The sequence below is a fragment of the Tursiops truncatus genome, chromosome 1 (assembly GCF_011762595.2).
Source record: "Tursiops truncatus isolate mTurTru1 chromosome 1, mTurTru1.mat.Y, whole genome shotgun sequence".
In the NCBI taxonomy this organism is placed as follows: Eukaryota; Metazoa; Chordata; class Mammalia; order Artiodactyla; family Delphinidae; genus Tursiops; species Tursiops truncatus.
The window spans coordinates 150,990,666-151,006,834 of NC_047034.1; the positions used below are offsets into that span (position 1 = coordinate 150,990,666).

The following is a 16,169-nucleotide window of genomic DNA, read 5'->3' on the forward strand; positions in this document are numbered from 1 at the left end:
TCAAGGATAAACTTCACAACGTATAAGAAATACAATATTTTAAGAGGCACCTCTCTCAAGGAAGAATTCATATTTAAAGATCTAGAGATAATGGAGCAATCTGAAAAGAAGTTTTAGTTAAAATCTTCAAGAAGATGAAGGAATAACATCTATAGAACAAAAACAGAAAGATATCAGACAGAAACATGTAACAGATATGAACAGAACTATCTAGAAATTTTGGAAATGAAAACTAACGTCACTGACATTTTAAAAAAATCAGTAGATGGGTTAGTAAATACAGGTGAAGAGAGAATAAGTTAATTAGAAGCTATAACTGAGAAAATCCTCCAGAATGAAGCATAGAACAATAAAACAGTTAAACATATGAAAGAAAAGAGACAAAGAAGATTGAATGAGAAACTCCAGCATACATATTATTACTTCCAGAAAAAGATACTGGAAAGACGAAGCTCTTTCCAGAAATAAGACATGAATTTCTAGATTTAAAAGGCCCACAGAGTGCCTGGTAAGATAGCTTTAAAAACAAATCAAAACTACATCTAGACACCCTGTAGCCAAAGTGTAGAAAGACAAGAATAATGAGGAAATTTAAAAGCCACCAGAAAGAAAAAATAGCTTATCTACAAAGGTCCAATAATTGAATTGACAGTAAGCATCTCATCAGCAACAACAGATGCCAAAAGACAGTGGAATAGTATCTTCAGGGTGCTGAAGGCAAATAACTGTGAACGTAGGATCCCACACATTGCCAAACTGTCATTTAAATAAAGGGCAAAATAAAGACATTTTGGCACATTCAATATCTTAGAAACTTCTGTCCCATGGACCTTCGCTGAAAGAGAGAGGCACAAGGGCTTGGGAGCTGGAGAGGCGATGTGGCTCAGGGCTGCGGAGGGAGGCTGGGCTCTGTTTTGGACCTGTCTTCAGCACCAGCCAGCCTGAGGAGCTCAGCCCAGCCTGGCTCAGCCAGGGCCCAGCTCAGGTTCTCCCCTCCTGAGTGCCAGCCTTGCTATCCTCTTATCCCCTCATGGTAGTGGCCCAGCACCCAAGCTGGGGAGTACCACTGCCAGTCTGGCTCAGAGGCCTCCTTGAGGAGGCCAGGCCCAAGTTTCTCATGTGACCAGGTTTTGCCTGGCCCTCTGCCCTGGGGCCCTCTCCTCCTGGGAGGTCAGTGAGCAATGGGACAAAAGCTAGGTCCCTATGCAGGAGTTGGGGGGCGAGGACTTTCATTCTCTGTAGGAAAAGAATCACTTATCAGAGGGGATGAGACCAGTGGGGCTGAGCCGCCTGGGACGGGAGACTTCTTGGAGCACCTGGCTCCACTCAACCAGCTGGTGCCCTTGGGTAATTTCTTAAACTCTTTGAGCCTCAGTTTCTCATTAATGAGCAGGATACCTACCTAATGAAGATGTGAAGATGAAATGAGAGAATCCATCTAGCTTTAGATGTATTTTCCTACACAGAAATTTCTTAAAAGAATCATCTCCATCGAATACTCCTGCCTAGCATATCATCAGTCAGTGCTCAGCAGAAAACTGTTCCCAACAAAAAAGTGACAGCGACAGCCAATGAGCAGCGGTAGGAATGTGTGCAGTGTCGGAGGCCCCATCTTCAGGGAAGAGTTCGTGTTTGTGAACTCAGTCATCAGTTACTGTCATTCTCTTGGTGCCAGGCCCTGAGCTGGGCTCTGGAAGCATGGAGATGACCCTGAACTGGAGGACCATCGGTGAGGAAGACAGCCAAAACCAGAAAGTTCTAACAGACTGTTCAGAGCCTAACTCGTCTTGTGTTTGTTGTCTATCTTTCCCCTCCCCACTCCCACCTCTCCCCCGGCCCCCAACCCAGTATAAGCTCCATGATAGCACAAACCTCATCTGGATGGTTTTCAGCTGTCTTCACAATGTCCAAAACAATGTCTGAAACACAGAAAGTGCCAAAGAAACATTTGTTGAACGACTGTGTATATGAGCACTAATAATAGAGGCTGTAGAAGTTGCTGTGAGAGCATCAAAGAAGTCTTTGCTAACTCTGTCCTAGGAGTTAGAAGTTTCTCAGCAAGGGCCATTTAAACTGGGCCTTGATGTATGTATAGGAGATCAATAAGTGGAAAAGGAAGTAAAAGGACATCCAGGCGTTGGGGCCAGTTGAAAACATGGAGGTGAGTTCAGGGACCAGTGAGTAATTGAGTGTGACAAGAATGTAGAGTTCAGGGGGGAGGAAAAGTGGAAAGACACAAAGCTGGGGAGATAAGAAGGGCTGTCAAAAAGTCTCCTTATTAAAATCTAACCACCTACCCTGATGTAATACTCTGGAGAGGATAGTGTTTCCAGCCCTCACTGTTGCCCCAGGAAGGCCCCTCCCTTCAAAAGTTAAGGGTCTTATCAGGAAAGGGGTTAAAGATCTAGTACCAAAGATCTAGTACCCACTGAGAAAGGGGACAGTCATACCCCATAGTTCCTAGAGTTGTCTGAAGTTGGGATAAGGGTGGGACAGGGCACCTCCCAGATTTGGGCGAGTGCTACATGCTGCCCCCTTGTGGCCTCAGCAGAATTAAGCAGTAAGGAGGCTGGCCAGGTGGTCTGTTCATAATCCCAGGGGCCTCCAGCCCCCAGCATCGCCTTCTGGGAAAGTTATCCCAACCACCAGCTGTCAACAGACCAGACCTAACTGCTCTATTTATTCCACGTATACTCAAGGCTGAGCCAGTGGGTCTGGGGAGGCAGAGCGAAAGGAGACAGTTCATATTTATAAAGCCCTGTCTCTCTCTCTCTCTCACACACACACACACACACACACACACACACACACACACACACACACCACCTTTGGCCAGAAAGCAACTATGTATGCACAGGGGGTCAGGAGACCAATGTTTTAGTTTCAGCTCTACCCCTATTCATGGCATGACCTTGGGCAAGTCACTGCACTTCACTGGGCCTCCTATGTCTCCATCTGTAACACAGGGATCACCATCCCTCTTCCTGTCTCCCCTTGCAGGGTCATTGTGAAGATCATTGGGAGGACAGATGCTGCAAGTGCTAGGAAAAATGTTTAAGAGTGCTCCGGATGTAAGGGGATCGTGCTGGGTATTAGATAGGGGCTCTCTTGGGCAGCACCGAAGTGTTTGTTTACACCCGCATGGGCCCTGCTGGCGGGGAAATTTAAAGGGAACGTGCTCAGTAAGGCAACCGATGGAAACATTTCCAAAATAAGAATGGAAGTCTGCAGGAAAATGGGGACCCATTGACTGGTCTGAAATTTCAGTTATGCTTGGGTTTTCATGAATGGGAGGAAGAGCAGCAAGGTGGGACTGTGCAGTGACCTCAACATGAGAGGTTAGCCAGGAAACGAAAAGAGCTGAGCTTCTGCCTTTTCTGAGCCCAGCCTCCCTTCTGGGTGCTTCTCATTCACAAGCGCTCTCTTGAATCCTCTCCACGTGGGGCTGGGCACGTGCTGTCAGTGAATTACCTGCATGTCTCACTGAGACGTGTTTGGGTACAGGACAGTGGGAAAGGCCAGATGATCCCCTTCAGAGAGAAGTCCAGGGCTAGAACGAAGGGGGCAGACCTGACTTCTCATGGTGACAGCATCGCCTGCTTCATCTGCCTTGATGACACTGGAGGGGTACCATGTATCCAAAACCTTACAGCAAGGAACATCTTTGCTTTTGCTAAAGAATGTTATCTTTCTTTGTTTTAGATATGAATCTCTTACCTGGTCCCATCTCTCTTTTTGCCCTGGTGGTCAGGAAGCTCGGGATCGAACGTGAAACCTAATTTTAAGAACTCTGTAGGTCTTTGCAGCCAGAATATTTGTTCTTGTTTTCGATGATCCTGATTTCCTACTCAACAATATTCTTCCTAATTCTCATCTGTCACATTTTTTCACTGTGTATGTTTTCAGTGCAAGCCGTCTTATTTTTTCTTGTGGAGTAAGGTAAGGTACACTTAGGTAAGTAACTGAAAATGAAACAGATGAGACAGATGTCCAAGTGCTTACCATGGTTAACAGTGGGGGATATTCGGTGAGGGAATTACTAGAGCATCAGGGTCAGACTTGAAATAATCGAATATTAAAGCCCCTTCCCTAACCCTGCTTCACACTGTAAGAGTCCCCCAAAGAAGGGAGTTGCCTAAGGTTTTATGACATATTACTGACTGAGAAGACATCAGTACTTTTCCTGGCAGCCAGTTCTCTGCTCTTCCCATGACCACAGGCCTCATTCTAGCTGTAAATGGCATGGTGAGGGGAAGACGGCTCACCGCTGGCCTCTACGGCCAACAGAGGCCGTGAAGAAGTGGAATGCTCCTTCTGTTCTCCATACTTTCAAGCCCTGGCTGTAGAACCCTTCTGACCTGCTGGCTGACAAGGGGCTTGGGCTACCCTCCATGGCAGATGCCATCCATGCCTTTGGTAATGGGCATGGCTACAGCAGGCAGCTCAGAGTGCCAGCCTGTGCCGAGACAGGAGTGGAGGGACGTACTCGAGTCCTTGCTTAAGGACAGAGAAAGCTTTCTCCATGAGAGATGCTCTCTTCACCCTCGGCCAAGGACACAGGCTGAATCTGGCCCATGTGTCATACGTAGTCCAGGAAATAAGGCAGGCAGGCAACTCTGAGCAGTAAACGTTCTGATGAACGTTTAAAAAATGAACTTCATTTTTTAAATCAGCTGAAGATCTCAATTTGAATCAGACATGCAGCTCAAGTTCCCTTTGCTTTGGACATCCTCCCTCCTCACAAAGGTGTTCCCCTCCTTCACAGACACCCAACCTGAGGGCAGACGAACCTTTCTAAGCCTTTCCCAAGCAAAGTGGTCCCATGAATGTCCCCAGACACAGAAACCCAGACTCCAAATTATCTAAAATGAGATTTATTGCATTTCATGCAGTTTGAAGTCCATGCAGCAAAGGAGACTAGCATAATTTTTAATGCATTTAAAAATAAAATAAAATTAAAACTGGGGGGTGGGGGGCAAATACACAAAGTCCTAGTCTCCTTGAGTCCCTGGAAAAGAAGGGTTTGGGAATGAAACCATCCACTCCCCATGGCAAATGAGTCTCTTAAATGCATGGAATGTTTCCATGGCCTCTGATGCAAATCCACAGAGCTCTGGGGCAAGAGAGGGGCGCGGGGAGAGGAGCACTAGTGAAAAAGAAGCTACACAGGGTCACCTAATTCACCTGAGGGCAGAACAAGGTGGTAAATCCTGGGTCAGCAGCTGTTCCAAGAGTCAGGAGATTACATACACCCCTGAGGAGATTTGCTCCTAAAAGAAGTGGCAGTAAGAACCAAAAAAAGAGAAACAAAAGAAATATTTCTTCAACCACACTCTTCAAGAAAATGCCATAAATATGTTATTTATTATTTTCATTTCATAGCATTGGACACACAGCTCAACATATTGAAATATTGATTCCGTGGAGAAAAAAAAAGGGAAAAAGGAAATAAAAAATATTGCATCTTTCTGTTGTGGAGAATCTCTGCCCCCAGGCGTCGGGCGTAGTGCACCAGTGTCCTAGCCTGCAGGAGGCGCTGAGGTCGGCAGGGTCCTCTGGGGAGGGAGGCTGTGCCCATTGCCCGGGGCTGTATGGCAAAAATTGTGTTGGGTGTCCTTGGCCTTGCCAGCTCAGGCCCTCAGTCGCCGGTCACCTGGGGGGCCTGCCCGTCGGAGGGCTGGTTGGCTGACTGGATGAACATGGGTTGGGCGAGGTCCTGGCCGGCAGGCATGGTGACTTGCTGGATCTGGTAGAGCTGCTGCGAGGGGTGGAGAGGAGAGAGTGAGGTCACCCCTGGGAGAGGGGCATGCAGCTCCCTATGGGCCTCGAGTTGGTTGGGGGCCCCAGATACCTCAACCACCACCCATTGCAAGGCATCAGAGGGAGGAGGGGAAGTGGAGTTCTGCTGTGGTTGGGAGCAGCAGACACAGGAGGCACCAGCCCGGTGAGAGGGGGTATGTGTGGTGGGCGGGGAAGAGGTGCAGGGAGTTGCATTTCCTGTGGCTTTCACTTCTCTGGGCTCTGCCTCTCCCGTTAGCTCAGAGCCTCGAGCTTGCTGCACGCTGTTCCTCTGTGACAAACACAAGCAATTCGAACCACTGTACCAGCAGCTTGGAAGTCAGCATTTCCCCAACTCAGTAATCCTCACTGGCAGGGGCAGTAGGGATTACCCCTTCTCCTCTTTTCCTCAGAATATCTGGCTCAGGCTGAGGCTACGCCGAATCTCCATCTCCTGCATGGGCCCTGACGGGGAGGCAGGTCACCTGGGATTAAATGCTTACTACAGCGAAGACCCGCGAAGAGGCTCGCGTAGCCACTACGGAAGGTTAGGGCCAACTGGACGTGATTTCTCAGGTATTTCCAAAAGAAACCAAAAGCTAAGACCCCCTGCCACAGCAGCCCTGGCATGTGAGCCTGGCATCTGGTGCTGGCAGAAGCCAGAGTTGGGTCCTGATGCCAGTTCCTCTCCTTTCTGGGCAGCAGAGAACATAGGCTTAGGCATGTCATCCTATCATGTCCTCAGGGGTCTCTGGCAAGATAGTGAGAAGGGCAAGGGGGCCGGCAAAGGGAAGATCCCTTCCTCATGAGCTTAGAATTACTGAATTCCAGGCACCTAGAGAGCTTGCGAGGTCACATGTTCTCTGCGTTTCAACTAATCCATGCGATTAAAAAGAGCGTGGCTTAGAGAAAAACTATTCTTAAAGAAAGGAAACAGGAGACCTGCATGCTAGTCCTGGTTCTGCAATGAACAGCTAAGCAAGCACAGACAAGGCACTTCCCACCTCCAGGGCTCAGTTCACTCATCTGTAAAACGGGGACTGGGGCTACATAAAGTCTAGGATTATTGTCAACTCCCACCAAGTCTATAAATCTAGAGGATAGGCAAGACTGTTGTTTCAACAATTTCTGTCCACTCACTGTCAACAGATGATGGGACAGTTGCCCTAGCCATCCAAACCCACAGGTATCACCTGCTACCCTGTCACAACTCCTCACCCTCTGCTCCTGCCTAGGCTGGGTGTCCTACCTGTCCATCCGTGAACTGGCTGAACTGCTGCTGTCCTTGCTGGACCTCTGTCTGTGTGATCTGTAGGAATCAAGACGGCAAAGTAGGCAGATCAGCTGCAGGGTCTGGTCCACTAGTCCACCAGCCCACCAGCCAGGAGAGGGTCGTGAAGGTCAAAAGGACAATGCACATAAAGTGCCCAGAATGAGGCCTGGCACAGAACAGGGGCTTGATGAGTAGCAGGAAAACAAGGGTCCCTCCCCACCCCCTAGCACAGACAGCTACTCAGAGTTGGCACCATACAGAGGACCCCGGAGCATGCAATATTCAACTTCTGCAACCATCTCTCTTAATGTCCACCTAACTACCCCCCGCCCCACCGAAACCAGCCCCTTGCTAAGAAAGTCTTTCTGGGGCCTGAGGCTCAAGTCAAACAAAAACACCTAGCTCCTAGGTACTGACAGGACAGGGCATAACATTTATGGTTTAGGCAGAAACCCTAAGAGTCTGTCTTTCAACCAGTGAAGGCAGATTGCAAAACACTGGGCAAAGTGGTGAGTGGTCCCTTTCATGCTTGGAAGGTGGGCTCCAAACCAAACCCGTATCACCCAGATTATCTGACTGGAATATGAAACACCCTGGCGAGCAGGTGGCCTTGGCCCTGGAAGCCCTTGTGGCAGACCTATGAAGTACTTTTTCCGAGAGAGGCCACGTGCAACCCTCTGGGCCAAGGCGGGGGTGGGGGGGCGGGGGTAAGGAAAACATTTATCACATGTACTTAAAATCTTATGTGGGCATTTTAAATACATTTTAAAGGAAATTTACAGACATGGAGAACTGCATCATATAATGCCAGTTGCTGCAGACAGCTTGGTAGACTAGAAAAAAGACTGAAGAATGTCTGTGTGCGTATATGTTATCTATGGAACATTTGACTAGCTAATGTTTTCTGTGTACCTTCTCCTGGAATCATCACAGCCACCCTGCAAGGTAAGGACTGTCTTCTCGAGTGTCCTCACAATGGGCCAAAAACAACCCATCGGGTCTACCCATGAAGCTATGAGGAAAACAAGAGGACAGGTATGAAAGGGCTTCATGAGGGTTTCTTGCTAGTGTTCTTTGTTTTGGGTCTTTCTCCGCCCACCTGCTTGAGGGCAGGAGCTAAGTTTTGTCTATCTCAGTGCAAAGTAAGTATTGAAGAAATATCTGCAGAATAAATGAATGATCCTGAGACAAATGGAAAATATGTGTCATAGATGAGAAGGTTTTAACTGTGCCCTGTGGCCAGCAGGATTGCCCTTCACATCAGTTGAGAAGAGTTTCATTCACCTTTAAATTCCATTTACACGTTAACATTCATTCAACAAACGTTTACTGAGCACCTACGAAGTGCCACGTTGTTATAATTACAATCTGTTGTTACACAGACTCCGTCCTCAGGCACCCTCTTCTTGCTTCACTCCTCCCTCTCTATACACCCAACTTTCCCCACTTTCTGGCTTTAGTTCCTGGTCTCAAAACTGACCTCTGGGGAACCAAGAACTCTTCCTTCTCATTTCCTCCCACCCTGTGCCATAGAAAGTTTCTGGATCCCAGGCTAGAATCTTACAATTTTTTAAAAAAAAAAAAAAAAAAAAAAGAGGGGTACACTAAAGGGTGGGACCAATCTTGAGATCTGATTCCACGTCAATGAGCCCCAGGAAATTAGGGAAAAGCCCATATTCTTATGCAAGCCAAGGAATGGGTTTAGAGTGGGCCTTTAAAGATCCCAGAGACTACATGGAACTCAGAAGCCCTGCTTTTGGCTCATTCCTCATATTTTCCCAAATGAGATCTTTGGAGACCTGCTCTACAAACTCAGCTCTGTCACCACTGTCAATAGATACATCACCAAAATGCAACTGGGCCAGACGAGTCCAGCTCTTTAACGATCGCTTCTTTTTTTGGGTCTGAGGCAAAAGAATTGATTAACAATGCCTCCCCTTGTCCAGCATCCCCGTCCCCTGCAAATAATACCCACATCCCCCAATCCCCAAGCCCAGGGAGGCAGCCCCCTCGGCACCTGTGGCTCAGCCTTCAGTATCTCAGGGCATGAGAGGAGATGAGGAGGGCAGTCTCTGGTTAGGGGTGCATGAGAAGGTAGAAGTAAAAACCTAAGTAGCTTTCCAAGGGGCACAGGAGGCGCCAGATCACAACAGTCATCAGGTTTAAAGATGGAAACTCAGCCTGACGATGAGGCAGTCTGTCAGAAGGCTTCCTCCAGTCAGACCTGCGCACACACACACTGGGCTTTCTTCAAGTATCCTTGAGGCTTCCCCTGCCTTGAGCTTCCTTGTCGCTCAAGAGCACGATGGTAAGAGACACACTTTGAATCCAATCCTCCGATAAACCCCATCTGTCCCTTGGGGTGCAGAACAGACGTGCGGGGGGTGGAGGCGGCTCTTGCTGAAGGATGAGGTGGCGAGAGTTGTGTGCTGAGCACTTTGTCAGAAGCCAGCTCCAGCTGGTTCCCAGCTCAAGCCCTGAATCTCTGCAGCACATACCTGTTGAGCATTGGTGGCAAGCGTCTGGATCTGTCCCTGCACAACCTGGGTGCCTGATACAGGCTGGGCTAAGCGAATATACTGCAGCTGGCCGGCATTCAGCTGCACCTAGGCAGGGGCAGAGACAAACAAACCACCGGAGACTGAATGCAACCTCAAACAAGCAAACTTTCCACGACAAGAAATGGGGACTGTCCGCTACCCGTCCCCACCCCGACCCCTCCAAAAAGGCCGACCCTGAAAAGTTCCTTTTTAACAGAAACCCAAACAAGCAAAACCATAATATCCCTACCCCGTAAGTCACACAACACAAAAGAGAATAAGTTCCTTGAATGGACTTGGGGGAAAATTCCCAGAGGATCTTGTCATATATGTGAGGACAGCACGGCTGGACCCTCAACATTCACTGGCTCTTAGCTATTTGCTCACAGTCTATGTTAAGATTTGATGCCAAAGACTGTCTGACATTATCGGAACGCTTATACCTTAAGTGTGGGGCCTTTCTCCCCTCCGTCTCCACCCTTCCCCACCCCTGTCCCCGGGACGGCTGATCTAATACTGAGAAGAGCCCCGGAGCCTGCCAGGAGTAACCAAAGCCGATGGCCATCACTCCGCACCACAGCCCTAGAACTGCCCAGCCCCATGCTGCACATCTTGGAAGAGAAAGCTGGCCCGCTTTACTATCTCCGTCCCCAAGAGCCAGGACCAATAGGGGTCTGTGGGACTTTTAGGATCCTTGGTGTTCAGCACTAGCTTCTGGCCAAATACCTCCCAAAGGGAAGCTGAATCAATAAACCTTTCACATAAAACCCCATCGTCGGAAACCAAAGCTACAAAAATGCCCTTAAAGTCCCTCATGCTTAAGATTAAGTCTCAGCTAATACAATAATACCACACGCTGCATTTAATTGTGTGCTAAAAGCCTTAACTCAGCTCTTAATGCTGCAGCACAGCACGGAAGCATTAGTGAGTGCTTCGAGCATGGGGATGAGGAGAGGACCAATCAGCAGAGAAAAGAGTCAGCAAAGGAGGACTCCGGACAGTCACACTCAGGATGTGGGGAATGAAGGCGGCTCCAGGAGGACCAGCAGATTTGGTCTCTCTCTATCTGGAGGCCCAGACACCACCCTCCCTAGCTGCCTAGCCTGCTTTGCTTGTAAGGGTGAGCTTCTTGAGGGTAACAGGCAAGTCATGCCTCTTTGTCCTGGAGCAAAATTTCCCCTTGCCTTCAAGAGCTAACTTCATTGCAGGGGCTTTTACTTCCGTGAGGAAAATGCTGACAGGAGGAAGCTTCTGCATGCAGTGTTAAATCAAACTGCTTCCCTGAAACTTCAGACTCAATGAGGATTTGAACCACCAAGAAAAGACTAACACTGAAGTTCCTGGTAGAACGTTCCAGAATTGTCCGCTTAAGGCAAGATGGAGGGACACAAAATCTAAACCCGTTAATAATCTGGTTCAAAGGAGACAGGGCAAGGTATTGTGACCTGTAGTCATTTCTCTCCTGAGAACACGCCAAGAGGAGCTGCTGGGAAGTTGTGATGCCAAGCCTAAACTCCCCACTACATCCCACAGTGCGGCTTCCAGGCAACATTAAGTTGCTTATGGGGAGGAAGACAGCTGGGTGGAGGCTTGGGAAACCTCATCTGCCGAGACAGATGGTGGCTGGTACCAGGAGTCACCAGAACTCCTGCTGAGGAACATGGGATGAGAGACCGAAGCCTTGTCCCAGGAGTGGGGGAAGGTATACTGCTGGCCATAGGGATTTTACATTTCCCAGCTGGGAAGAGCTCTTTTGCAGAAACTCAAATGTGACTGAAAAGCTGTGAGCCAAACAGTTCCAAGCAGTTCTTAGAAGCAAGCTCTTCTTTCAGGCTTGTGTTTAGGTACTGGTGATGCTCTGCCCTTCAGTCCTCTACCACAAGGGTAGGCCTGGGGACGCTCACACCTTTTTAAAATTACAGAGCAAAGAAGCCTACCCCCTGGGCTTTCAAAAGAGGAGCAAAGCTTCCTTCCTAAAGGTCATCACTAATACGAGCGCTCTGGTGAGTTTAAAAATGCAGACTCCTGCAGAAGGTATACAGTGAAGACCAGGTCCTAAATTCTGCAACAAGTCTTCTGTGCCCCAGAGGCTTTAAAAGACTCAAGTTAAAGTTACTACAGGGCTTCCCTGGTGGCGCAGTGGTTGGGAGTCTGCCTGCCAATGCAGGGGACACGGGTTCGAGCCCTGGTCCGGGAAGATCCCACATGCCGCGGAGCAACTAAGCCCGTGAGCCACAACTACTGAGCCCGCGCTCTAGAGCCCGCGAGCCACAACTACTGAGCCCACGTGCCACAACTACTGAAGCCCACGTGCCTAGAGCCCGTGCTCCACAACAGGAGAAGCCACCGCAATGAGAAGCCCGTGCACTGCAACGAAGAGTAGCCCCCGCTCTCCACAATCAGAGAAAAGCCCATGCGCAGCAACAAAGACCCAATGCAGCCAAAAACAATAAATAAATAAAATAAATTTATTAAAAAGAAAAAGTTACTACAAAGTGTGAACTCTTCTCTGGCTTAGCTGAACTTGTTTTGGTGCCCCCACATGCAAAAATGAGAACCATTTGTGAGAGAAGTCATGGGCTGGTGGCTGCAAGGAATCTGGAATTGATGGGGGTGTGTGTGTGTGGCGTCACCACCCCCAGCCCCACGCCGTGGGGGAAGGAAAGGGAGGGGGGAAAGGGAGATGGAGCGGGGGATGGGAGGGGGAGAGAGAGATGAAAAGGGAAGAGGTAAACAGAGGGATGCACACACACCCCTTTCCTAAGCTTTCTCCTGGCCTATTACTCTGTTAAGAAGAACAGTCCCCAAAACAGAGTTGAGGATACTTTCTGAACTTTCTTCAAAAAGGAAGTAGTTAACCAAGTCCAAGTGAGTTTCTGTATCTGCCTACATTTCATTTACAATAGGAAGGGCAAGGGGCAGGAACAGGCCTGCTCCATGTCACTCATTTTCCACATTTTTTTGTGGCAAATTGACCAATGAATAGATGGCAAGTGTTAAGACAAGGACCTTTTTTTTTTTTTTCCACCAAAGAACAAGTACAAGTGAAAAAGCCAACAAATCTAAGAAATGAAATCCCTCAAGGCACACAGGAAGTAGCAGTCCACAGTGAAGGAATGGGTAAGTTAAATGAAAGCCAAAAATACACTTTGCTGCAGGCTCCACTGGGAACTGACTCATGAATATGCAACAAGTGTATTTATGGCCTTCTCTATACACCTCCCTCTTATTCTCTGCAAATCAAAAGACAGGACTAGGACGGACTAGGACTGCCTCACAGGGCCTCTGGGCCTTGGCACAGAATAGTGGTTACAATGATTTCTCTGCGTAGGCCGAGTGAGGGGAAATGGAGAGGAGCTGCCCCATCGTGGTGAGCCCGAACCTGGATTAAAGGAAAGCAGGGCGTGTACAGTGAAGCAAGTTGTGGTTTGGGGTAATGGGAATATAGGTTTATAACAAAGAGTGTGTGTGTGTGTGTGTGTGTGTGTGTGTGTGTGTGTGTGTGTGTGTGTGTGTGTGTGTGTGTGTGTGTGAGTGTGTGTGTGTGTGTGTGTGTGTGTGTGTGTGTGTGTGTGTGTGAAATCTTTAACTATTTCCTGTTATACTGTTGAGCAAAGTGCCACGCAGACCTTAAGGCAGGGCAGGACTTACCGGGATCTGCTGGATCTCTCCTGTGTTCGTAATGATCTGCTGCATCACCTGCATGGTCTGTCCAGTGCCACTCTGGGCCTGCTGGGCTTGACCCTGCGGCTGGGCCTGGACAATCTGCACCTGCTGACCTTCTCCAACCTGCATGGTCACGGGTGTGGTCTGGAAGGAAGAGTCATGAGAAAGCTGACTGAGCTCCAGCCCAGAGCCATTAGGCCTACCAAGGGGTTAATAACGAGCAGTTCACCGGGAGCAAACCCCCTCCATGGATGCCTGACCTCATCGCAACACTAACAATACTCAACCTACAGAGTCCTTTGGGCTCAGAGCACTGTTCAAGTCACTCTCCAAAATAAAAGACAGGAAGGCCAAACGGATTTTTAGACTCAGAGTACAGAATATTTGCCTTGGCCCCGAATACCTCTATGCTTCAAACGTTTCAACTCTTCACAGCCCCTTCAATGATAGAAAGGCACATACGGTACAAGAGAATCAAAAGCAACCACGATAATTTGCCTGAGACATGGCTGAAGTCAAGTCTGGAGCAGGTGAGTTTAGAGGGCAAACTAAATGGAAAGTGGGATCAGTATGGGTTAACTAAGCTCAGGACCCTGGGCTCCTTCTCAGGCATGCAGGACACTGGAAGAAACACAAAGGGCACACTGGCTTTCACCCCCATTCAAGCAGCAGAGCGACTCCAGCCCACTCTGGCCAGCCAGCTGCTCTGGATCACAGCACTGCTTTCCACGGGCGAGGCAAACACCCTTAAGACCTGGACACTGTTAAGACCTGGACCTTAACTAGGGCTACCCGTAAGTAACGGAATTTAATAAAGCCAGACTTCTAACTTTCTAGAAACAGGAATCGCAGATTTAAGGAATTTCTGTCGAATGTATATGAAGATTCTGTGTTTCACACACACTTAGAGGACTGCCCAATGAAACTTGCTCCTTTGAGAGACAGCAGATTCAAACTGTCAAAAGGATCAGTCATTTCTTTTAATCTCAAAACTTTAGCCCTAGATGTGACCATCGCAGATCCCAGCACATCTTGTGCATCTGGCAGTGGTGCTAGTGGAGCCTTTTAACCACACCTGCACCCCAACCCCTCACTGTGGATATGATTTCTCCCCACTCTGAATTAAGAATCACCTCTTAAGACAACTCTGAGAGTCTTAATGAATCCTGGGCTTCAATCGATGCTGTTATTCTGATGCTCTCACTTTCTGACTGCACAGGTCTACTCTGCATCTAAAGTTACAAGGGAAGGGGATATGTTCTGAGAACTGTAGATGGGACTCAAGGGATTATTAGGTAAGGAGAAATTACTACAAACTGCAAGAGGGTAGGGAAGAAAGATGACAGAGGGCAATACATGCAGTGGGTTAGGTCAACAGGAAACACCTCCTGTACTCACACCATGATTTCCAACTCAGCCTGTTCCCCAAACCTCCAGTAATAAATGTTGCCAATTTTATGACAGAAAACACAGGATTCACTTTAACAAATTACGCTTTTCTTCCAACTTTAATAGGTATTGGTCCTGCAAAGGTATCTGAACTCAATTTGAAACAACGATTCCTGTAGGTCCGGGGAGGTGTGACACAGCACAAGGCCACCCTGAACCAGCCAGACAGCGAAACAACAGGAGATGCTGGGAGGAACCAACTTCACCACCCTCACAAGCCTTATCAGCTCCAAGCTGAGCAAGTCTGGGGTGGCAAAGAAGAGGTAGGTGAAATTCTCGCTGACTAAAAAAAATGCATACTGCCAACTCATCACTGTACTACCAACTCAATTTTCCCAAGAGGATTTCCAAGGTATTTCTAAATTATTTCAGGAAAACGAGGGCTCGTGTTAGCATGGCAGATGTCAAATCACATATGGCATGCCCTGCTGTCGGGGCACAACAGCCATGAGCTTCTTAGAACGGCCAGCCAATCAGAGCCAGCTCTTGGCAGACTCCCTTGAAGTTTGCTTTGTACAGGGATAAGCCTTTGGCAGGTAAAGCTCTCACCACTGCAGAGGCACAAGCATTAGCCAAAGAAAGTCCCTCAGGCATCATGGTGCAGCGGATGCCTTGAGGCAGGGACTGGGCTGTGATCATCTTTAAACCCCGTCTGCCTAAGACTGTGTCTTGCAAAGAGCAAGCACTCAATAAATTTCTGTTACATGGATAAGAAAATGGGCAGGGAATAAATCCTAAAATCATAGTAATATTTAAATCTACCCCTGTCCCAACCTTTTTTTCTTTAGGCAAACCCAGCTCCTTACTAGAATACACATGGCTGTTTGGGATGTGTCCTCTGCCTATCTTTTCAACTTGCCTAGACGTTCCGCTATGCTGACTGTACCCTCCCCTCCTACCATTTTCCCCGTGCTGTTTCTCACCTCCAAGCCTTTGCTCGTGCTGTGCCCTCTCCTGGGAAAGCCCTCCTTCCCTCTTTATTTGATTCATTTCCATTGTTCCCTCTAAGACTCATATTATTCCCTTCAGGGAACTTTCTCTGACATCTCCTTCCACCTCCCTCACATCTTTGTTAGGTACCCACTTTGAAGTGCTCCCATAACACCCTCTACACAATCCTAAGAATATCTTATACTTCCCACGTGGCAAGTGGTATAACCTTCAAGTATTTGTAGCCCCAACTAGATTCTTGAATTCTTTAAAATAGGGACTGTTTTATCCATGCTTGTGTCCCCAACACATAGCATTGGACTTTATCTAAGAGGATGTTCAATGTTTGATGAATAAATAAATTAATGATTGGCAGGGAATTTGGAGTCAGAGCTCAGGAAACATAGTTCTCCCTAGGGGCAGGACAGGGATAAAGATGCAGACGTACAGAATGGACCTGAGGACACGGGGGTGGCGGGGAAGCTGGGACGAAGTGAGAGTAGCATTGACATATATACACTACCAAATATAGA

The 16,169-nt window shown here is 48.1% G+C and overlaps 1 protein-coding gene across 4 annotated transcripts in view; it reads right to left on the bottom strand.

The window, feature by feature from the left end:
• Window positions 1-5,345: 5,345 nt before the first annotated feature.
• Window positions 5,346-16,169, bottom strand: part of NFYC (nuclear transcription factor Y subunit gamma) — a 63,107-nt gene continuing 52,283 nt past the window's right edge. For 3 of the 4 annotated variants that reach the window (XM_019938029.3, XM_019938028.3, XM_004311073.4), the window contains exons 7-10: window positions 13,243-13,401; window positions 9,550-9,657; window positions 7,028-7,087; window positions 5,346-6,070 (exon numbers count right to left, since the gene is read on the bottom strand). In XM_019938029.3, coding sequence (XP_019793588.1) covers window positions 5,639-6,070; window positions 7,028-7,087; window positions 9,550-9,657; window positions 13,243-13,401 — 759 coding nt within the window. In that variant the 3' untranslated portion in view covers window positions 5,346-5,638. The remainder of the gene's footprint in view (window positions 6,071-7,027; window positions 7,088-9,549; window positions 9,658-13,242; window positions 13,402-16,169) is intronic. The other variant, XM_073791369.1, reaches the window with a different exon arrangement.